The sequence below is a fragment of the Nilaparvata lugens genome, chromosome 10 (assembly GCF_014356525.2).
Source record: "Nilaparvata lugens isolate BPH chromosome 10, ASM1435652v1, whole genome shotgun sequence".
Taxonomy (NCBI): domain Eukaryota; kingdom Metazoa; phylum Arthropoda; class Insecta; order Hemiptera; family Delphacidae; genus Nilaparvata; species Nilaparvata lugens.
This window is the reverse complement of record NC_052513.1, coordinates 8,570,354-8,595,384: the sequence shown is the minus strand read 5'-3', so window position 1 is coordinate 8,595,384 and position 25,031 is coordinate 8,570,354. Positions and strand designations below refer to the sequence as shown.

At 34.5% G+C, this 25,031-nt stretch overlaps 1 protein-coding gene across 1 annotated transcript; it reads right to left on the bottom strand.

Moving 5' to 3' along the window:
• Positions 1 to 7,976: 7,976 nt before the first annotated feature.
• LOC111050913 lies at positions 7,977 to 23,502 on the bottom strand. The gene is made up of 3 exons (XM_022337291.2): positions 23,298 to 23,502; positions 10,674 to 10,826; positions 7,977 to 8,392 (listed from the first exon to the last, which is right to left on the bottom strand). The coding sequence occupies exons 1-3, from the start codon at positions 23,362 to 23,364 to the stop codon at positions 8,157 to 8,159; spliced, it is 456 nt and encodes a 151-aa protein (XP_022192983.2). The 5' UTR covers positions 23,365 to 23,502; the 3' UTR covers positions 7,977 to 8,156.
• Between the last annotated feature and the right edge of the window lie 1,529 nt (positions 23,503 to 25,031).

The window sequence follows — 25,031 nt, the reverse complement described above, 5'->3', positions numbered from 1 at the left end:
GACGAATAAAATCTAAAGTATTAAATGTGGAAGGGTTAGAGGTTAGGTTTAATTTAGGTTATATCCAATAATGTGTTATTAGGAAAGGTTAGGTTTTTGCTTTGAAATTGCAATATGCTAGAAGGGGCTAGGGTGCAGTTAGAGTTATGTTTTTTGATGTTTCAAATGTGAAAGGATAGGTTAGGGGGTTAGGATTTTGCTTTGAAATCTAAATTATTGAATGTGAAGGGGTTAGGGGTTAGTGGTTAGGTTTTTTTGGATTATATTCAATAATGTTTCATAAGGTTAGATTAGGTTTATGCTTTAAAATTGCAATATGCTAGAAAGGGCTAGAGTCCAGGTAGAATTATGCTTTTTGATATTTCAAAGGTTGAAAGATAGGTTAGGATTTTGCTTTAAAATTGCAATATGCTGGAAGGGATTAGAGGTTTTTCAAATAGTTATGTTCATTGATGTTTTAAATGTAAAAGGGGAGGTTGAGGGTTCGGTTTTTGTTTTGAAATGACAATATGCTGACTTAGTTATAGTGTTTTTTAACATCAGTTAAATAACAACTGTTATATTTTATTAATTATATTTTTCAAAAGTACTCTTTCTTTTATTAAATAAAATGATAATTTATTGATTATTATATTGAATTTAATGATAAATCATCATTGGATAATAATATCTTCATCAAATAGAATGTCGATTGGCTCCAGTTACAGTGCTCGGTAACCATTATCACAAAGAACGTTACATTCAAAGAACTTACTGAATGGAACGGGAAAAACCCGTTGCTAACACATGCGCGATACGGTGCTGTCTGAGACAGAGAGTGGTTTGTGGGTGGATATGGGATGTATCCCCCCCCACAAAATGGTGGAACCTGAATTTTTTTGTGGCTGGATCAGCAACAAAAATTAACATCTAGAGCCATATTTTCGTTAGATTATACTATGTAAGTCAAGAAATATAGAAGGGATGAGAGGATAGCAATGATAATATTAATGAGCTATTTTTTATAGACAGTGTGAGTGGTCTAGTGCGTAGGGACTAGATAGCAGCAGAGGATACAGAAACTACAGGTAGCATTTCAAAGTTAGTTCACATTTTTACCATATATTATTATGAAGAACTTCAATATAGCTTATAGTTGATTATAGTTCATTCAGTTCCATGCATATTCTTAAACAAAGCTCCAGCAGCTTCTTCTAGAGAGTACCTCTGAAAATTCTACAGTAGGCAGGAGGGACTCATCCCCCTAATATTTTAAATAAAATATTTCATCCCCCCCCCCAAAACGATGTAAGTTTGGACACTCAAGTTAAAATCATGTAAAGTGGGAAAAATGGTCAATCAAGTTAAAACCAAGCCTGAACACATCCCCCTAATATTTTAAATAAAATATTTCATCCCCCCCCCCAAAACGATGTAAGTTTGGACACTCAAGTTAAAATCATGTAAAGTGGAAAAAATGGTCAATCAAGTTGAAACCAAGCCTGAACACATCCCCCTAATATTTGAAATAAAAATGTTTTATCCCCCACTTAAAATTGAAATAATAAGTGGTCTACTGATCACCAAAAATATTTGAATGGAATGTTTGTTTTCAAGTGAAAATTGCGTAAAATCGCATCAAATTGAAGGTATATTTTCAAAATTTTCCGGGGGAGAACCCCCGTACCCCCCTTTGATGGGGGAATTCCATAATTATTCCCTTACCACCCGGTGTCTCCCTCAAGGTTCAGGTGCTTTCCACTCCAATGTTATAATCCTCCCCCCCATTTTTTTCCTGGATACGCCACCGAATATGACTTAAGTTTTTATAATGGTGATAGTGTCCCAAATTTTGTCACATTCAACCAAGAAAATTAGAATACTTACTTTATTATAGGCTACTACTACTCGACTCTACTAAGTATTTTCATAATTTCAATTAACTATAGACAAAATACGAACATTACTGAATGAAAATTGATTTTTGTGCTTGAGTAGCTTAATAATTTGAATATCATACGATTCAGCTTAAGAAAATAATGTTTTTTGAGAAACTCAATTTTTGGTTCTCTCATTATAGGTTTAAAGCTGTGATTGGTCTAATTCAATCTATATATTGCCGTGCTACCAATTTCTCCTAAATCGGTTGGATAGCAATTTTTCACCTATTGACCTAAGGAAAGTTATCGGCTCCAACATAATAGATTCTTGATAAACTATGAATGGATCTATCACCTATGAATGAGAAATCCAGTTTTCAGAGCAAACCAACTTATAATATTCAGAAGAATTTTGGCAATATACTACACAAATACACAAAGAACAATACCTTACACACTTAAGCATCTAAAATCATTACGAGCTAAATACTTATTCACTTATGTAGTTGAAAAAACAATGGCTATAGGCTTGTAAACACAAGAAATAATTATAGACAAAAAAAGAACACTATAAACTGTTCAAAACTCAATTTAAAACATTAAAAATTCACTTAAACAGAAAAATATTCAGCGAGCACAAAATTAGAACACACGCAGCCAGCCATCATTTTTAGAGAAGAAGGAAGCCTCCTAGCAAAGAGCAAAAGACACCTCAAACCAGTGACGACTTCACGGACACGTCACCAAAAAATTATAAATTACAAGTTTAGAATTCACATTTTACATTTGTTCTCAATAAAACTTTATTTTGAAACTGTTATTTAAATTTTTATAATCATCTCTATTTAAATAATCCATTTATCTGTTAATTCTGTCAACTCAGCCTCGGTGACACCATGGAACATGCAACACAATCATTTACGATAAATTCTCAGTCAAAAAGTTGTCCGTATATCGATTACTCTGATATTTACTATAAAGTTTTATAGATCTCGAATTGAAGATTCGATTCCAATCGAGAAAAAATGTAATATTACAAATACCCCCCTCTTGACATAAAACAATTTTACTGTTTGAAAATTTAAAGAAAAAAATTACATTGACCCAAATGGAAATTGTTGAATTGTAAATTCGAGAACAGTAACAATTTTTTCTATAAAAACATTACATGTTGTCCTATAATATTGAAAATTATTATAAAAATTCATCAATAGCATTTGTTATATGTTTCCAAACAATATTTCAAAGTATAGAATATCAAAATTACTTTTGATTTAGCTTTATAATTTAAAGGAAAATATCTCAACAGAAAGTTTAATATATAAAGAATAGTTTTTTGAAATTGCACATAAATTTAATAGATAGAAAAATTCAATTTTTATTGCAAAAAAAAAATTTAGTATGTTGAATGAAAAAAATTATTATTATTATTTTTTTTTATGGATTGATGAATTGTTACATTTAATTTTCACATAAAATTTCAATAAATCAAACAATGTTCATTTCTTTCACTATTGACACGGTTGATTTTATCGATGCAAATTTTGGAAAACAGTCTGTTAAGGCACTCAGTATGATTTTCAGTTAAGTGTGACTCCAGTGTGATGACGTTAGTGTTGGGCTGATCTGGATGCACGTAGTGTTGGGCTGATACTTGTAGTCGACTGATGCATATCAAACTCGATACAGGTGACATCTCAGTTAGCATTGCCTCATGCTTGTAGTAGACGGCTGCATACCAAACTCGATACAGGTGACATCTCAGTTAGCATTGCCTCATGCTTGTAGTAGACGGCTGCATACCAAACTCGATACAGAGTCACGTAAATTTTGTATCATATAATTATACAATGTACATTTCAGGCTTGAAATGACAATGTAATTCGTTTTATGGAAAAGAGATAGACGCTGCATACAGGATTAACTGTGAGGATTAATTTAGGTAAGGTTTGGTTTTTTGATATTTTCAGCTTTCAAGGTTTAGAGTTCTGCATACAGGAATAATTTAGGAGAGGATTTTTTTTTTTTGAATGAATTCTTTCATGATACTGTGACTGTTATTCTGAATTCAAAGTTGCGAACGTGAACATGGATGGCAATTACCTCCAGGTAATGTAGTAGTGTTGAAGTTTGAGTTACATGGTCAGCAATAAGTGTTGGCATTGTCATTGGCGTATGCTTTGGTGTCGGCATTGGCGTTGGCATTGTCGTAGGCATTGGCATCAACATTGGCACAGGCATCGGCGTAGACATCAACGTAGATATTGGCATTGGCATCAGCACAGGCATCGGCGCAGATATTGGCATTGGCATCAGCACAGGCATCGGCGCAGGCATTGGCGTAGATATTGGCATAGGCATCAGTGTAGATAGTGGCATAGTTATTGGTGTAAATATTGGTGTAGATATTGGCGTAGTTATTGGTGTAGATATTGGCGTTGACATTGACATCAGAGCAGATATTGGCGTTGATATTGGCATAGGCATCAGTGTAGATATTGGCGTAGTTATTGGTGTAGATATTGGCGTAGTTATTGGTGTAGATATTGGCGTAGGCATCAGTGTAGATATTGGTGTAGTTATTGGCGTTGACATTGACATCAGAGCAGATATTGGCATAGGCATCAGTGTAGATATTGGCGTAGTTATTGGTGTAGGTATTGGCGTAGATATTGGCATTGGTATTGGTGTAGGCATCAGTGTAGATATTGGTGTAGATATTGACATCAGAGCAGATATTGGCGTAGTTATTGGTGTAGATATTAGTGTAGATATTGGCATTGGTATTGGTGTAGGCATCAGCATAGATATTGGCATAGTTATTGGTGTAGATATTGACATCAGAGCAGATATTGGCGTAGATGAGTCACACTAGTTCGAAAATCACCCAAATGTTCTAAACACTCTTCATGGCGTTCACTTGTTGCCGATTTCGAGATTCACGTGATAATTATTTCAATGTTAATGTCCATGCTGTACCTGTTATCTTAAAATGCTTATTAACTAAAAAGAAAATTTAGAAAAAGACATCAATAACAAAAACTTTAGTGAAATTTTAACCTTTAACTCATTTCAATTAATAATATGACAAGACGTTTTTATTAATGGAAACATTATTATTCAAGTTAACTTCCATTTATATTGACACAATTTATTAATACTTTCAGATTTTGAAGTTTTATTACTATAACAAAAGAATTTATACATAAGATTAAATTTCAGCATGTTCTAAATTGAACCATTTATTTTTTAAATAATTTCAGAATTTGAAAACTGTATAATAAGTACAAACATTTCAAGATTACAATACAAAGACGATCAAGATGGATAATGGGTAAATAAGTTCCCTAAAAAATACAAATAAGAGAAAAAGAAAATTGGGTAAATAAATTCCCTAAAACAATATACACAAAATTGATACACTTCACATAAGTGATAATGATGAAAAAATATATCACAAGCATACAATTCTTCACACTACAATGGATAGATTTTAGAAAAGTTAAGTTTTATCAACAATTTAAAGATTAGGAAAATAAGCTACTATTTTAACTTCCAAAATTATTTCAGAAAAATACAAATTTAAATGACTATGGACAAGATTAGTTAAGATATGCATCATAGAAGAATTTTACTGAACATTACACAAAGACAGGAAAGAATCGAAATTTGAAAAGATTAAGGGCCAAGAAAATAAGCTACAGGAAAGAAAAAAGACACAATTATGGACTCTTACCATACACTGTGTAGCGATTATGCTATTCTGAATCCCGGCATAACACAGGATTCCTAATCATAACATAGTGCTGGGGAATACCCTTTCATCATGTGATTCACAGTCATCATCTTGTAAATAAGCAACTTGAAACAACCTTTGAATACTAACACATCAATGGAAACTTTGTGCTTTGTTTTCTTCAAGAACATGATTTTATTCATGGGTTCATTTGTTTCAACAAAGCCATTTTGCTTACAAAAGTCAGTCATGTTCACTAGATAATGCTTTGCATACACCTTTTCAATTTTCAGTTGAAAGTTGAATTCATCAACTTGATTCAAAGCAAGATTCATTTTGTTTACATTGTTCCTAACCTCTACAGAAACCTGTCTCATGTAAACATTCACTTTACTTACTGTTTTCCTAACTATCAATTTGGCAATACTACTTTCTTTACTGTTGACTTTCAATAAAGACAACTCCCTACCTACTACATTACTCAATTCTACTATCTCACTAGGATTTACTTTTTCAATAACATTAACTAGGCCTACATTATCTGAAACTTGAACTAATTGATCTTGTATCTCAACACTACTATCATCATGCTTCAATTTGTTTTCATCTTCATGATTATCACTCAATGTTTCATGTGCATCTTTCAATAGAAGGTTTATACTAACCTGCTCTAGTCTTATGCTAGCAAATTCTTGCTTCATATCATCGAACCTAGCACTTTGATCTTTTTTCAAATTATCAATCTTAGCATTTTGCTCATCAAACCTAGCATCTTGTCTATCAAACATTTGTGTTAAGAATGCTATAAGATTCAGATCATTTTTAATGTTTGCCATTTTGCTGGTCTGCACAGATAATATATTCATTAGGACTTGATCTCTCTTGAACCGATTTCCCATTCAGCAGTATACCATTCATAACCTATCAAGATATCTATCCTACTGATAATTTTTCATAACCAGGGATTTCATGGTGTACCATTTGCAACATATTTATTTTGTAATTCGGTCCCACCACAGGGCGTACCATTTGCCGTGCTACCAATTTCTCCTAAATTGGTTGGATAGCTATTTTTCACCTATTAACCTAAGGAAAGTTATCGGCTCCAACGTAATAGATTCTTGATAAACTATGAATGGATCTATCGCCTATGAATGAGAAATCCAGTTTTCAGAGCAAACCAACTTATAATCTTCAGAAGAATTTTGGCAATATACTACACAAATACACAAAGAACAATACCTTACACACTTAAGCATCTAAAATCATTACGAGCTAAATACTTATTCACTTATGTAGTTGAAAAAACAATGGCTATAGGCTTGTAAACACAAGAAATAATTATAGACAAAAATAGAACACTATAAACTGTTCAAAACTCAATTTAAAACATTAAAAATTCACTTAAACAGAAAAATATTCAGAGAGCACAAAATTAGAACACACGCAGCCAGCCATCATTTTTAGAGAAGAAGGAAGCCTCCTAGCAAAGAGCAAAAGACACCTCAAACCAGTGATGACTTCACGGACACGTCACCAAAAAATTATAAATTACAAGTTTAGAATTCACATTTTACATTTGTTCTCAATAAAACTTTATTTCGAAACTGTTATTTTAAATTTTTATATATCATCTCTATTTAAATAATCCATTTATCTGTTAATTCTGTCAACTCAGCCTCGGTGACACCATGGAACATGCAACACAATCATTTACAATAAATTCTCAGTCAAAAAGTTGTCCGTATATCGATTACTCTGATATTTACTATAAAGTTTTATAGATCTCGAATTGAAGATTCGATTCCAATCGAGAAAAAATGTATTATTACAATATTTTACTTACTTACTTTTTACTCACGTTTTTTGAGTCTTAAAAATATGATAGGGGAAATCTGAGGAAACGCAAAGAAAATCTGGAGGAACTTTGCTCTGTCTAGGCTACTTATTTCCTCCCTTGGGACAATTGTCGCCATCGGCTACGCCAGAGAAACGGTGGTGCACCTTATAATTCAGCCTCCACATAGACAAATAGCCATTTCATATAACTAATTTGAATTTTCGGCATTAAGCAATTTGAATGTTATCATCAACATCAATTTTTATAATGATGATCTGAAAGAATGTGATATTTGGTTGATAGGTAGGTACAAAATATTCATGTTGATAAAACAGATTTTTATTGAAATCGAATGATGACACATATTTGTATCAATGATTAATATCTCAAAAACAAACAAATATGCTGCATTACATTTGTTATTGATATTACATCCGTAATATTATCTTATAATGATAATATACAGAATAATATGTATATATGACAGAATAATGCTAACAGCATATAGAGAATCATGATAATATACTTACAATGAAAATATTTGAGGTAACGCTTGTGTTTCAAAGCCTCCTTTATTTTGAGAACTTCCTCAACTTCAACATTTCTTCACAACCTCTATAACTTATTTTAGTGATGGGCGAGTTTTTATATCAAATATGAAATTGATATACACTCTGAGTCCATAGGTCATTGGAACTCCAAGAATTTCCTTTCATTTTTATCACAGTTTAATCATTGACAAACTTAGAAGAGGGAACAAGAGATACACTTTCAACTGAGAAGTTGAATGAATGTCAGTTACACCATTACATCCACTTTCTTTGCAGCAATGCACGCAAAAATACTGTTTTCTTGTTCTGTCACATCTGTCCAGGCCCAAACCCTTCCGCGCCATTTCATCATCAAACTGACATGGTCCCAATCCACATTCTCTCTTGATCATGAAGCCCGTGTTCTCTGGAACAGGTACAAATGAATAAATGTTATTTTATTATTTCTCAAGATTTCACATGGTAGTGAAGGTAAAGTTGTTTGTAGAGAAGGTAATTCAGAGTTTATTCTTTTATTCTTCAAAACACAATTGCAGACAAAGCTGACAATAACATTATAATTATTATACAAATTACAATAATTTCAAAGTTTCTCGAAGCATTTTTGACTGTTTAATCAAAAATAAATATTATACTATACAGAAAAATTGAATAATTAAATTTGAATTTCTGTACATTTCTTTATTTATTGAGAAATCACATTTGTACGCTTCACAAGGCCTAAAAATTGCTTGTCCTTATTGACTTTATTTCAAAGTCAAGGGTGATTTGATTTATTCATTTATCAATGAAACTGCAAACTATACAGCTATGACTGGAAGAGTGCAACAGACTCAGCCCAGAACTGCTCTTCTCCTGAATTTTGTGAACAGTAGCCTGAAATTTCCAAAGAAGAGATTACATTTCACGAATTTAAAGAATTTAAGGGTTAGAAATATTTCTCCAAGCTGAATACGTTCAATCAAACCTAATTATCATCCTTCAATCGAAAATTTGGAAAATCGAAGCCTGCCAATACATGAGGATATACAAGATGCCAATCAGAGACGTCTGCAATCTCGTAAGCCACCGGTTAGGACGGCAATTACAGCCTTAGATTCAGGTTTCCGTATAACTGAGGCCTGGCAACAAGCGTGGTCAGCAAAGCAGAACATTGACATCCCATTTGTAACCAAAAGGCCACCAGGCTTCGATTTGCCTCGTAAAACATGGTCGGCATTGAATAGGGTACGAACTCATCATGGTAGATGTGCCTATCTGATGCATAAGTGGGGGAAGGCTGACTCCCCTTTCTGTGAGTGTGGAGCAGTCCAAACTGTGAGACACATAGTGGAGGAATGTCCCAGATCAGCATACACAGGTGCACATGAAGATTTCCTGGTGGCTAAACCAGCATCAATAGCCTACTTAAATACCCTGGAAGCATGCCTCTAATTTCCAGGTCAAAAGTGACTAAGATATTTTCATTCGATTTATTTATGAATTTTCTATTGTTTTCTTTTTTTTTCGAATTTTGTGATCATAAATGTGTTGTGTATACTGCCATACGCTAAATAAATAAATCATCCTTCAATCTTATAATATAGGTTTTCGTCTACAAATTATGTTTAATCGTAATGAAAAAATAAACTTTCTTTGTTCTATGTTGATCTGGAAGCATTAATGTAGATTACCTCCAAAATTGTTTTAAATACATACTTGAGCGTCAAAGGTAGCTTTTGAAGTTTGAATTAATGCATATTTATTGAAATCAGACGAACCATATACATCTCATTCGCTCCAGAGTGCGTCTCCATTTAATTACATTCAACAATCTCAAGCTTATCATCTTTCACTATTAAAATATGGGTTTAGTGATGTGTATAAGATTTATGTTTAGTCTGAATGGAAAAAATAAACTTTCTTTGTTTTATGTTGATCTAGAGGCATGGATGAAGATGACGACCTCCAAAATTGGTTTTGAAAACAAAGTAGAGCGACGAAGGTAGCTTTAAGATTGAGAGTGTTTAATTTAATGCGTAGGCCTATATGTATTGAAATCAGACGAAACATACGGTACCGCTTCATTCTCTTCAGAGTGCACCAACATTTCATTTCATGCATCACATTCACATCACTCTGAAGTTTGAAGTTACCTTTGCCGCTCCACTATGCTTTCACCCTAAGGCCCGTATGCTCAATAACAGTTCAATTATAATCCTAGTTTTATCCATTAGCTGACACAATTGAAACACATATAGTGCCAGTTGCACAAAAGCCGGTCAAGTTTTAATCATGATTAATTCCACGAGAACCAATCAGAGATGCCGTGTTTTACAAAAAACCTTCTCTGATTGGCTCTCGTGGAATTAATCATGATAACCGGCTTTTATGCAACCGGGCCTAGTAAATAAATGCAATCATACACTTGATTCAATCCTGGATTGACTTAAAAGTGGTTTAAACCTATGCCTTATTGAGTATTAGATGTATCCTTATTGGTCTAAGGATGTACATGTTGAGATGGACAAAAGAAGCTTCAGTAGTAAAACTACTTTTAAACTTACTTTCTAGTAGTAAAACTAGCGTCTTGATTGTTGTAACGATAAGCACGAATGGCCCACTATCAACTAATAAATTCATTTGAATATTATTGCTGTTTGAATGAATAGAGAATGTTTGGAGGAAGATATGGTTCTAGTACAAACCATCTTTCTGAATGTGAGTGACACAGCGATCGCTCCTCTTCGGACAAGGTCTGAGGTCTTGCGGCGTGCAGGGATCATCCGTCTGCCTCACACACTGGTAGCAGCTCAGACCTACTGTCTCATTCCTGCCCCCTGTTGACCCGGCTGATGCAACTGCCAAAAACAAAATCAAATGCACTTTATACTGATGTAATACAATACACAGAGTGCATGAGAAATACTCTGATTCAATACGACTATAATAAATTTGTCTTCAGGGGGATTTACAGCATTTAGTTTGGATTTTCGTTTAATAAAATAATCATAATAAATGTCTTCATTTCATTGATGAAGAATGAAGATATACAATTTACTATTCTTACTTCGAACATTGATGAACATAAACAACAATTAATTATTTTTCACAGTGATTCTTCCACTCTTATATCGTGTGTACATACATTTCAGTTCGCAATCGAATAAAATTATTAATTGAAAGATGGAAATGAATGAGTAATTGCATTTGCATTTTGCTTACATCATTTAATTGGATTTTCGTTTAAGAATCATTATTTATATAGTGAGGTCCACGTTATAATGACAGTATTTGATCAACTTTGGTTTTGCTATCATTCGACAAAGCCGGTGGTAATATCCTTTTCTAGGTCCACAACGATGCCAATTATGTTTTTGACAGTGTAGAAATATAATTGATTAATACAGAGAATCGTCATCGCTATTCTTTTATCTTTATCAACTGCCATTATAACGTGAACCTCACTATAGATAATCATTGCTGTCTATTTTCTTTGTTGAAAAGAAAACTCACCTATTCTTTTCATCATGAGCTACCTACATTATCAAAGATGTTCAATGTGTCCTTCCCCACACAACATAGTGTCTATGCGGTAATTCCATTCACGTGCTTCATGGTTTACAAATTGCATAGTTGCACATTTAGCTCATTGGTCATTCAGGGTCAGCCTGATGATTTTCCACCACACAAACAACGGCTTCTTGGTATTGCTTATCTTCTTGTAATCTGACTTTGCATTTCCCCATTTAAATGAGTTCCGACTCATAGTCTCTCTTCCACAACTGCCTGACCATAGAATCCTCTCTCCTCAACCTCTATATCTCTCATTAATCCTCCTCAATTTCACCCTCCATCTCATTATCAGTTTTCCTCTTCCTCCTTTATCTCTCTCATGAATCCTCCTCAATTTCGCCCTCCATCTCATCCTCAGTTTTTCTCTTACTTTTTCATCCATAATCAAATCCTGCAATCGTCTTCCTTACTATTCCTCATCTCACCTCTGTGATGAAATTCGTTCTACTTCGATCAATTTATATCAGGCTCTTTAATAAAACACACTTTTACTTCGATCAATTTATATCAGGCTCTTTAATAAAACACACTTTTACTTCGATCAATTTATATCAGGCTCTTTAATAAAACACACTTTACTTGAAACGTAACATTCCATTTCGAACTGAACCCATATTATTGAGATGGCGAACTATATGAATAGATATTAGAAAATTGTTGTCACCAGCTCAATTTAGAAGTTACATAACTAATAACTGGTCAAACTCTCAAGTTGTGTGTTTGCAGAAACTCCAGCACTCTGTACTCAACCAAGCCACCTTAATTATCCTTGCTTCATACATCATCTTACTGAGAAGTCTGGGTAAGAGACTAGGAATACTTCTCTGAGAAGGTTCAACCTTTGAATCATTTCTTATCCTATCCTTAATTGTAACAAATATGATTCTTTTTTCTGTATATCCATCGCATAATTCTTATCTCTGTCACTCCCATCTTGTTAAGGATAGAGTTCAACATCAAATGTACAAGCTTCATTTTCCCAAAATATGTTTTCCAGTTCAGTTTGAAGTCATTTACTCCATCATAGGCCTATCCTCCTGCAATAAAATAACTTAGATATCATCAGAAAGCATGGGTACTTATTGATATCCATCTGCGCACATGAAAACTTCATAAAAGCTCTCACAGTAGTGCGTCTCATGTTCCATTCTCAAAAGTAGGCTATGTATTCTAACAGAAATTTTCTAATTATAGTATGAAAATCTAATATTATATCAACTTAGATACCATCAAATGAAAAATCATTATCGATGCTCACATTAGTGCCCATAAAAACATGATGAAAGCCATCTGAATTGAGCAGTGTGACTTTTCTATCAATCCCAAAAGTACTTCAAACTTCTTTTCAATACCCATACAATGATAAAAAGTCTCACAAGAGAGTTTCTATAGAAGCTCTCTTGCTTTTCAGAAATAAAAATGAAGGGTTACTAGTTTAGTGTGTAGCGGGCGAATGAAAGGGGATGAAAGTGCTGCTAACGCAGAAAGGAAACTCATGTGCACTCCCTTCAAATTGCTTGGAAACCTTTCTTCAGCCTCATGGCATGTATTTTTATAACATACTAGAATCGAACCCTATTTTTTTCTCCTTTATTTTCACCTCTCTCGTCCTCAACTTCATCACGTGCATTCTGCGTTCATATTATTTTTCCTAATTCTCTGACAAATTCACGGAATGATAATCCTCACAACTTATATTGGAAACTTCTTCGAAACTAATGACAGTCACTGAGTTCGTTGCATATTACATAGCCTAATAAAATATATACTTATAATATAGTTCATATGTTTGCGCCAACTTAATGCCTATTATGCTCTATATATTATGAGAAGGTACCATTTGTAATTTCTAGAATCCACCATTCATTAAATCCATATTTACTCTAGCATACTGAATTTGATTAGTATTCTGAAGTAGTGTTGCGTTTCATGTGATTTCTAAGGTTGGATAATAATGTTAAGAAATAGATCATTAAAACTTTCCAAGGCCAGATTGTAGAAACAGAGTGACAATAAGTCACCAATCTGTTTATTATATGAAATTTAAATTGAAATAAATTATTATTCAATCAGTCATTCATCACTCTCTCATTGAGGGTTAGGGTTGAGTTTGAGAGAGGGCCGGCTGCGCCCTAACTTCATCCGCCTAGGAATGAAATAAAAGCAGCAATTCAATTCATTAGCAGAAACAACTAAATATCTACTGAACCAGAAACGTTCAGATTTGGCAGGAATGTTTACTTAGACCCGGTCTCAATTACATTTTTTAAATCTAATATACTATTGACTCTAATCCATAGGTATGATGGTCTATTAGATCCTAGAAATATTAAATTCTAGGTATAATGGTGCTAGAAACCACCAGGCCTGGGACCTTTAAACGCGCTTCAAGCAACATATTTGAGAAAAATTGAAAAGTTACGAGAAAATCTGCATTTCACTGAGTTTTTTTTTAATTCAATGTTTTTAGTTTTCTTTCACATTTCAGTTCAAAATTGTGAAAAAGGAATACTTGACTATAAAATACATTAATACTATTCTCATAACCCAATATAAATCTGCCAAGGAAGGAATAATATTCTTGTTGCCTCTTCTTCATTCCCTAACCTCTAGTGCCTCACAGCGTCGGGTGTAGCTCGGACCATCTTCTCCATTCTCTCCTGTCGCTAGCCAATCTTCTCTCTCAGCCAAATTTTTGCCTCTCTTCAAACCTGCTGCAATAACACTGTCAAGAAAGGTTTTCCTTGGAAGACCTCATCCTGTTTTTCTTTCAGAGATGACCTCCTTTATTCTTGTTGCACCCTATCAAAATAGACCGACATTTTTGTATCACCGAGAGTTAGATAGATTGGAGTTTTAAATCAACATTCGTTTGACGCAAGCCTGAAAAAGCAAACATATTTAAATGAGAATGACTTGCGAGCGAAGAAAACTTTTCAATCTCATTATTGGCTGACTCTTCTGGTCGTCCAGGAACTAGAGAAATAGGTTCGGTTTACAAAGCGTCCCCACTGGCTAGTTCCAAATGAAAGTTTAATCCATTACCTATATTGGTTTATCAATGAATACATAGACTATTAACTCATAAACTAAGTGGAATTGAACATTTTTTGTCTCGAAATAAAAAAGCAGCCTCGCATTATCGGTCAAACTCTAAAGCCTATGCAGGATGAAGTGATGTAGAATTCTGAATTCGAATACAAATTTCCTTTCTCGATATGAAAAAGCATCATCACATCATTTTCTCTCAAATATATAAGTCCATGCAGAATAAATGAAATCCCGTTACACATCTGCTAATTCAGAAAATAAATGAGATCTCGTTTCATCACAGCAATTCATTAGTATGCTTCTGAATGGAATTCTAAAACGAACATCGAGTAGTATGTTCATTTGAGTGAGAAAGGAACTAATCAACTGAGAGGACTGATGGCTGAGAGGTGATGGAAAATGACGAGAATTGAGGGCTGATGGCATCACTCTTTACTATGGATGAGTGCACATGAAAGGGACAAAAGTGAGAGGAGATGAGTGCACATAAAAGGGACAGAAGTGAGAAGAGATGAGTGCCTATGAAAAAGACTGAAGTGAGAAGGGAACAGGGTTGGCTGTGTGAAGGTGAAGAGCTGCAATATCAGAGCAACCTTCTCGACTGCAAATAATAATAATGTAGCCGTTACCATGGCAACCCGACAGCAATATTATTACGCAGTTATATTATACAGACCACTCTATTATTCCACTACTGTATTCTGTCAAGTGTCAACAAAAATATTTCGTGACAAAAACAGCAGTCCATGATGAACATGATTTTCCATGGAATATATTATTTACCAATCTACTTCACACGTAGGCTACTAAATTATAGTGAGCTGAATTATTGATGCTTCAAAATATAATCAATATAAAAAACATATTTTCCTACAGTTACGTTGAAAAGTGGCCATTGCTGCACTGATTACAGAACGCAAAGAATCACTTTTCCGCTCTAGTGCGGGAAAAATTTTTCTGCACTCCAGATTTGCAACATGGCAACGCAAAATACTTAGTAGTTTATATGGAGCAACAGTGCAGCAAAATCAAAATGAAGTTGGTAACAGTGACTGCTGTGGCTGCTATAGTGAGCAGAGGTGCAACGAAGCACAACGCGCTAATTATTATTCATTATATTATATTATAACCAAGGACAACGAGGACTTTAGGATTTTAGGATTAAGGTTTTTATCAATAATAAAATTACACAGAAAAACATTTGATGGATTTCAGGCAATTTTACCCATAATTACCCACTTTTCATATTCAATGGTAACTGTAGGAAAAACTTAATGTGAAATACGTGCGCAAAGTTCCTCTGCTGCACTCAAGAAACCATTCCGCCCTCGCCTACGGCTCGGGTGTAATAGTATTTTTCGCACCTAGGGCCGAAAATGAGACTTTTCCGGCTCGAAATCGGGTTTCAAGTCCGAGGCCGTAGGCCAAGGACTAGAAAAGATTGAGAGCCGGAAAAACATTTTTGCCCATGGTGAGAACGTTATTTTTCGCTACACAGAAAAATAAACAATATAAATAATGAGAATAATTGTTTATTAGGCACTTCCGAAAGAAAACAGGAAGGTCATAGCTCTAGCAAATCTGAGGTAATCTGAATATCAGGAAATTGTCCAAGTATTTTTATTTTTTATTCTGATTTGTCTAAATAACCTAAAATATTATGTTCAATTATGTAAGAGGTTGAATTTATACTCTTTATTCTTCCAAATTACAATAAGATGATATTAATATAAATGTTTTGATTCTTGAATAATAATCACAAATAATGAAAAGTTTTTTGATCAGCTGTTTTAGCACACTTGAAATTTGGCCAATCTGAATGTCAACGTCAACAATGCTTGTTGTCGACTTCGGAAGTTTAGGTTAGAAGTTCTATCCTACTCTGAAAATAATTTAAATAGTTTATAATATATATCTTATCTGTATTTTATTCATCCAAATAAAATGATAGTATCTTATTGCAGAATACTTATTCAATTCTAGAAGCATAAACTGATTCCGTTTCATAAACCATTTTGTAACCACGTTCACATCAAATCAGAATCAGCTGACTTCAAGGTTATTTTACAGCCCTAGGGCCGTAAAACTTTTACCGGCCTGGTCAGAAAACAATCATTTTCGGCCTCCATATGATGCACGAAAACCAGCTCATTACATCCAAGTGGGGCGAAAACGTTTCTTTCGGTGCAGCAAACTGTCACTTTGCGCACTAGTTGCACAAATAGCTATACCAATCCACTTCACACGTTGGCTACTAAATTATAGTGAGCTGAATTATTGATGCTTCAAAATATAATCAATATAAAAAACATATTTATCGGGATGACAAGGAATTAGTTCTTGTTGTGACTCCATTATTTCTATTGTAAGCTTGTCAACTCTAGTAATCATTCTAGTTCTAGAAGGCCTACAAAATTACTTCAATTGAAGAATATTTTACACTAGTTTATGACTTCAAAGCTGCGTTTACACCAAAGTTATTAACAAAATGTTAATAACTTAATCCTTATAGATTCTATTTGATTGAACGGAACTTAACAAACACTTATGTTCATCATATCTATTAGATTGAACAGAACTTGACAAACACATATGTTCATCATGTGTATGATAAGTTATGTACAATCTGATAGGATCTATAAGGATTAAGTTATTAACATTTTGTTAATAACTTTGGTGTAAACGCAGCTTAAGAGTTTAGTTTTTTCATAGACTTTGATTTGTTAAGCATAAAATTAATATTGAGTTTCAAAGTTAAGGAATATATCTCTATCATCTATCCTGTATTTAGCGTATTAAAATATACAAGGATTTTTCATGTGTCAGTGCTCCTAAATGTATTAGTTACAAGACAGAAACACACCTGCTACAGAGGTTGTGATTTTATGAAAATCATGAAGGGTAAATATGACGAAAAAAGCGTTTAGCTGTCGCAAATTCATCTTCTTTCTTCACTACATCATCTTTCATCTTCTCCTACCCCAAACCAACTCTTCCTTTTCATACTCATAAACCACCACTTTTTCTCCTTTCTTTGGAAAGTTTTCCTGATCCTTTTCTGATCGCTGTAAAATTGCACAGACAGCACCTTACCATTCCACCCTCTTCACATTACTGAATCTTCTCCCGCGTTTCTTCACTTTCCTCACTCTCTCTCTCTCACACACACTCTCTCTCACTCTCTTTCTCTCCTTTCTTTCTTCCGTGTGCTAGTGATAGAATGCCGGAACGGTAACAACCCCAATTCGATTTGCCACCCACACCAATAGCATCAAGACTCTGACTTCTCCATTACAATTTTGCTCCATCTGATACGTCTTAGCTGCAAACGTCTCCAATAAAATTCTTGTATTACTTCTTGCTCGATATGAATTTTTATGCCAAAATATTGATTCTCATTGTGAATGCTCTACATATATATTCAACTTGATGCGTGATATTGAATTCTCTATTGGTCCGCTATGTTTTTTGAAATTAAAATGAATGCATGGATAAAAATATCCCAGGACAAGAATTTTCAAGTTTTACTATGGATGGAAGAAATCTCTCTGAAGTTATCATTTAGTCTTAAAAAAGATTTTTAAAGAATTTCTTATTGATTTAATAGTGATTGAAGAGACTTGAGATGTTGTCAAAAAATCCACTTTATTTTCATAAAAATTATTATTTTACAGGAGCAAAGCTGGTGATGTGTGAGCATACACGAAATAACAATTTTTATTGAAATGAAGTAGTGGAATATTGACGAAATCTCAAGTCTCTTCAACTATGGAAAAGTTACACATCAATATTCACTCTACAAACTTGATTGAACCACCTCATCAATTTATTAGGTAGCCTACTGGTTTTCTTCATTCTCTAGTAAACTTTTCATCGAGCACCGAATTGAAAAATTGAATTGTTCTCCATGAATGTTTTATATTGTAGAGCTCCGAGTATTATATAATATTGTAGAGTTCCGCGATAACTCACCAAGATAAAAGAAGTCTCTCTGAATTATCAATTTTGAAGAATTTAAGACTCAAGGGGAGTAAGCCTAGCCCCATTGTAGAGAATATCCCTATTGAAGCCTTGTACAGGGTGTGTACACCACTTCAACCCGCTTAATTATTTTCAACCACGATTTAAATTTTCTCTCGTTCCCGTCCCCATCATGCAAATCGCAGTAGTATGCACAAAGCTCCATGAATTTTTACGAGGCTAAACTCGATTATAAGAATTATAAATTAAATGTAGGCTACTGTGAAGTATTCAGGACTACAGAATGTATTAATATTGGTATGATGACTTATTGTTATTGATGAAACTACTTGATTTATTTATTCATCTATAGGATAGAGATAGAGCAAACAAATACTAATGTACGAGTAATGTTCATTTGATATGATCTTAATGGTAAAATTATGTTTTGATTTGAAAGGATTCAATGTTGAACTAACGAAATTGTCTGTTAATTTTTTTATCATTTGGTCGGGGTACAATGAATTTCTTGAATTGAAATGGATTCAATATCAATAGGCCTACATATACGAGAAAGACTAAGATATTTGTTTGTGGGACTTTTTAGTGTGCACTTTATTATCAGATAGACTTATATTGAATTATGTTTGATGAATCAGTTGAAAAAGAGATATTGGGATGAGTTGAGTGAAGCTGTGAAGCTATTTTGAGGTGAAACAGGAGCTGACTTGAATCCGGTGAGCTCCATTCAGATCGATATGAACAACGTTGAAGGCGTTCCTCTCGCCCCGTTATGATGTTACGGTCAGGGGGAACAGAGAGAGGGTGGCTACTGTTCAAGGATGGGGGGAGGGGTGTAACCCTAGGCTACAGAGTGCACCCCCAGCATTCCAAATTAAGCGAAAATGTAGATGTCCAATTGATAAAAAGGGATGAGCAACGGTGGTAGAGATGAAATGGGAAGGAAACTATCTAGCTGCTGAAGGAAATGCCGAATAATTGTTTTCCTGATGAAGAGCTCATCCTGATAGAAAGGGAAATTTGATTCCATTTCCTCCTTTTCCTCTTCTATTACCATCAGATTCAGTCACAGTAGACTGCTTTTCTATTACTATCAGATTCAATCACAATAGACTGTTTATTATTAACATTATTTATTACATCGTATTGAAATTCAATGTAAGATTCTCCTAATAAATGGGATTATACTCTTGAAAATCACTGTAAATAATCTAATAATAATCGTTATTTAGTATAACAATTAATTAATTCACTATTCACATTGCTATCTTCCCGAATAAGATTCTTATCTACGAGTATTTTCTTCAACTGCAAAAAAGATAAAATATCACATATGCATTCCTCCCAACCTTGTGAGCTGATGTTGATCAAATAATTTTTAAAGTGTTGTCAACAAAATTGAAATATTTTCTTTTTGAGGGAATATACACTAAAAAGACACCCTTTTTTCCAAAACTATTTTCCTCTCAATACGTATAGTCTATCTTTTTATAGAAGATTTCACAGAAATAACATGCAAACCGACTATATTCAGGCCTAGTTCTTATATTATGATGGTTTTGACGTTTTCCTATTATTTTCCAGTTCGGAAAATTGTAAGGTCAGAGAACGTTTGGAAATGTTGTAGCAATGGTACTATCATCTTCAGTTACCTCTATCACTCACTTAACAGTTCTATTTATGGGTGATTACTCATCCTTCCATGTGTGATCGAGTAAATTCAGTGCAAATCAAGTTTTTCCCATTTTACATTTTTCTAAATAGTTGAATTAGGATGCATTTACGAATTGAGCTAAAACTAAATGACCAAAAAGTGAATATTTTCGAGGAAGATCGTGAAGATATTGATATTGGATGAAAGAATTTAAAAATATTATGGGAATTATCTCAAAATGATTGAATACCAATTGTTATGCAGAGTAATCTCAACCATCTACAAAAACGTCATTGCTGGGAGAGCACAGTTAATGCACATTGTTGTACAGTAAGTTGATATGATTCTATCTTGCAATCAAATTATATTTATTGACTTCCACTGTCTTATTGAATGGCCTTCAAAAAAGAATGAAAGGGTAATTCCTGATGAGAAGGCCTATCGATAACCAGTGTGTCTAGACAAAAAAAAGAAATTCACCAGTGAACGTTATAAATCACCTGTGAACTTATAATTATGTCATACATCACGGGAAAAGAAAGAAAAGAGAATACGCGCCTCCTTCAACTCCTTCAAAGAAAGAAGGATATGAAGAAAGGAAAAAAGAATTCTAAAAGAAGAAATGAAGAAGACTACTAGAAAAAGGAAGCGAGAAGAATTATAGACAAATAAAGAAGAGTAGGCCTACTAAAGAAAGAATAATACTAGAGATCTAGGAAAAGGAAGAAGAGGATAGTAATATTATCTTATTCAAAATCTGTCGTTGATAACAAAATAAGGTCCGTTTGGTTGATATAGGTTGAGTTCAGCTTGAGAGTTATTTGAATCAAGTTTTATTATTATTGATAAATTGGCTGAAACGAGGACGAATAAAGTGATACACTTAGCAATGCTTACAGTGGGAATGTCATAGAATAATTCAATAATTGCTCCATGCTGTTGCTGCCTGTAGACCAGATATTGTGATAAAAAAGATACAATATATTCCATTCCTATTCAAATTAGTCCATCAATTTGTATTAATCGATGTCAGTTTACCTACAAATTGAAGTAAAAAGCTAAGAAAGTTTCTATCGTAGCAACAACCAGATGTTCCGGAGACATCTTTTCGCCAAGAATCCTGTAGGAACCAACACTATAGGAACAGAGGAGCATATGAAACGTATGATCTACTGTCTACGGAAGTTCACTAAACTTGCAAGTACATAAATTTCCACAGTTAAGCAGCCAGTTTACATGGACGAAGCACTTTTGGAGGAGTTGGCTCTCTGGATTGGAGCCAAAAACCCATAAGCCAACATAAACTCAGAAGTGCCAACCGGTGCTTCTTGGTAGGCTGAAAACGAGAACGAAAAAGAGACACAATTACCTTTCCAGAGTATACCTCTATAGTTTCTCCCCTTTTTCTATTTTCCTTTCACCTCTGAAATGGATCTCCTCAACCCTTTTTCTTCAACACAAGAAGTGCGGTAATTTGATCATTTTCCTCCTCTATATTCGCTTCCCCGGAAATGCTATCATGTAGCACTTATCTTTCTGATTCTTCCTTATTCTCTCAGCTACATACACGCAACGTCTTTCCGCCGCCGTTGCTCAATTCTTTTCTCATTTCTCTACTAGACAATATTGAAAGAAACGTGGCGAAGAAGAGGGAAACAAATAAAACCTAGTATTCTCCTCCACTCTTTCTCTTCGCTCTATAAGGTCTCGATTATTTTTTGTAGATAATGATTTCAAGTAGACGGATTTTTCCTGTTGTTAAATATTTATCCTTCCTCATTTATTCATATTAGGTCTTGTGTGCTTATTATTCAATATTCACTTTCTTGGTAAGGGACTCGTATCTATGTAAAAATCAATTTACATTTTTTCAACTTTATTTTATTTCTCACGACATGTTTGTTTCGAGATTGCCATTTTCATGGGACTTTCTCACATAAAGTTTACTCTAAAAAGGGTTCTTTGATTTTTTCAATTCTCACGTAATATTCAATGTATAAATAAATACAATTTTACATGCATCAAAAAGAAGAAAACAAAAATGTGGATTACTTAATGTGAGGTGATATGAAGTGGACCAGTTGTAGTTTGAATACTACAGTATTATAATGAGAAATTAGTTGCACATTCGAAGGAAGAGAATATTCATTATTGAACATTAGTATCGTTTGAAGAAATTTGTCTACATATGTGACTTCATGGAAGCATAGAAATTGAATAATTAGCATATTGAATTCAATCCTTGTTCCAGTGAAGAATATATTGATCTTGCTTGGTGCAACTTCAATTATTGTAGGTTGAAACTAATAGAATAGTGGGAACAATCTTCAGGGTTTGAATTCAAATATAGCTGGATAATTATTATTAGAATTAGGTTTATTGAAAGCGAAACAAATTAATCAATCAGGAGACAGTTTTTCGACAATCATATGGTATGATTATTGACTTATTCATTATTTATCTATAATGGGATTCCAATTTGAGATTTATTCATTCTGAAATTTCATAATTTCTAAAAAAATAATGACTTGCGATAGATTAACATCGAACTGGTTCCAAAAAAAATAATATTAATTTTTCCGATTTAACTCAGAAAATATAACGATCAACCAGCTTTGTTAGTTGGTGCACCGTACATTTAAAAATCATCATAAGCACTAGAGAGTTCCAGCTTAATCTCTAGAACAATTTCATTTCACAGTTATTAATATATTCTATCAAAATGAATCAAAATAAGTTGGATTTCATAAGCTTTTAGTTATTCTGATGAGTGATAGAAGGTGAAAGAAGTACGGCTCGGTTGTTAGGGATGGGGATGGATATCAGAGACCATATCACTTTCACAACTGAACAGATACAAACTTGTTGCAGTGATTACTACGGTACCATTATTATTTATAATTAGAGTAAAAGCATAGACGTATGATGTCTGACAATCAACCTCTAGTGGTATATTTTCTCTATGGAAAAGCATAGACGGATAATGATGTTTGACAACTAAAGACTAGCGATTTCTTTTCTCTATAGATATTTATAAAAAGAGAATAGAAGCGTAGTTTGTGTTTTTTACCTGAAATGAACATAACCAAAAATATGATGCTGGATGAAAGCATAATAGAGGCTACAGTGTTTGGCATGACTGTTTGGAGCGGCGGAGTGGATTGATCGTTAGCAGCATGTTAGTAGACGCACCGACGCACACACACGCAGGCGAGCGCGAAGCGGACGAAAACGACCAGCTCAGCAGTGAAAGGTGAGCTGAAATGCGAATTGGACGCGCGTCACGACGCTCCTTCAGTCTGCACTGCGCAGGTGCGCCGCTAGCAAACGTCCAGGGTTTGAGATGGCTGCGGAGGGGGGCGAACGGGATTTGCAATCCGGTAGCTGCGATTGTTATAACGTTCCGGTAGGAGGGGTTCATGGCGAAATGCGGGAGAAAGAGAATGTGTTCTATGGGGTGGTGAAAATGCTTAGGTTGAGGCGGTGTAGGAGCAGGAGTGTGTGGGAGTAGAAGGAGGTGAAGGTGAAGGAGGAGTAAGAGAAGGTGTATTTGGAGGAGGTAAAGGAGAGGAAAGCAGGAGGAGATGCGGGAGGAGGAAGAGGAAATGGATGGGAGGAGGGAATGGAAGAGTATGAGAAGAAGTGAAGGAGAGGAGGATAGTATGATGAGGAGGAGAATGAGGAGGAGGTGAAGGAGGAGGAAGAGTATGAGGAAAAGTAGTTAAAGGAGAGGAGAGAGGTATGATGAGGAGGAGGAGGAGAAGAAGAAGAAGGATGGGGAAGAAGAGGAAGAGAAGGAGAAGATGGTAGAAGATCTGGAGTAGGAGGTGAAGAATGAGATGAGTATAAGGAAAAGTAGTTGAAGGAGAGAAGAGTAATGTGATGAGGAGGTGAAGGAGAAGGATGAGGTAGAAGAGGAGAGGAAGTTGGAGACTAAAAGAGAGAGTAGGAGAAGAATAAGAAGAAGAAGTTGGAGGATGTCGATGAGAAGATGGAAAAGAAGAGGATTGAAGAGAAGGGGTTGTGGTACATGGAATGGTGAAGAATGGCTAGATAGATTAGGAGGTGTTGGTAATTGGAAAAGCAAAAAAGGAAAGGAAAGAGGAGATATGAATGAGGTAATTGTAGGAGAAGGATTATAAGGATAAAAAAGTGAGGTGAGAGTGGGTCGAGAGATTTATTAGGTGATGGAGAGTAAGTAAAATGATTAGATAGCAGAGGTTGGTGCTAGAGATATGAAAAGAAAGAGAGAGAATGAACGGAAAGAGGAGGTAGTAAAGGATTGATGAAAAAAGATTAGGAGGTTAAAAAAAGGTGGAAGTGAGGTCAAGAGATACGAAAAGGAGTTGGAGAAGATTTAAAATGATCGGGTGGACGAATAGGAGCAAGAAGGTTGAAGAGGAAGGGGTGGAAATGATGGAGGAGGTGACGAAGGAGGATAAGGTGGAAAAGAGAAGAGGTTGAAATTCATGATGGTGATGGTGAGTGGTGATGGAAATATGGTGGAGATGGCCGTAGATAAGGAGGAAGGAGGATTCGAGGGAAAATGAGAAGGAGGAGAAGAGATGAAGGATATAGACAAGGATAAAAAAGAAGGCGGTTATGTAGAAGGTGCGTGATGGGTTTCAAAATTCATAAAGACAGAAGTAGGAGAATAAAAGAAACAGGATGAGGTAGAGGACGAGGATGATTAGCAGAAAGGAAAAGGTGCTCAAAAAAGGAGTAGGATGAAAGAATAAAGAGGTAGAATTAATTTCTGGCAATTTTTTCTATTTTAAGACACGACAAGCTTCGAATTCAACCC

What these genes read in the sequence shown, in the direction of transcription:
- LOC111050913 (XM_022337291.2), bottom strand. Translation starts at nt 23,364, where the DNA reads ATGCCAAACACTGTAGCCTCTATTATGCTTTCATCCAGCATCATATTT. An exon ending in TTTGGTTATGTTCATTTCAG is followed by an intron (nt 10,827 to 23,297) that starts GTAAAAAACACA and finishes TGTTTTTGGCAG; the next exon opens with TTGCATCAGCCGGGTCAACA. An exon ending in CACTCACATTCAGAAAGATG is followed by an intron (nt 8,393 to 10,673) that starts GTTTGTACTAGA and finishes TACCTGTTCCAG; the next exon opens with AGAACACGGGCTTCATGATC.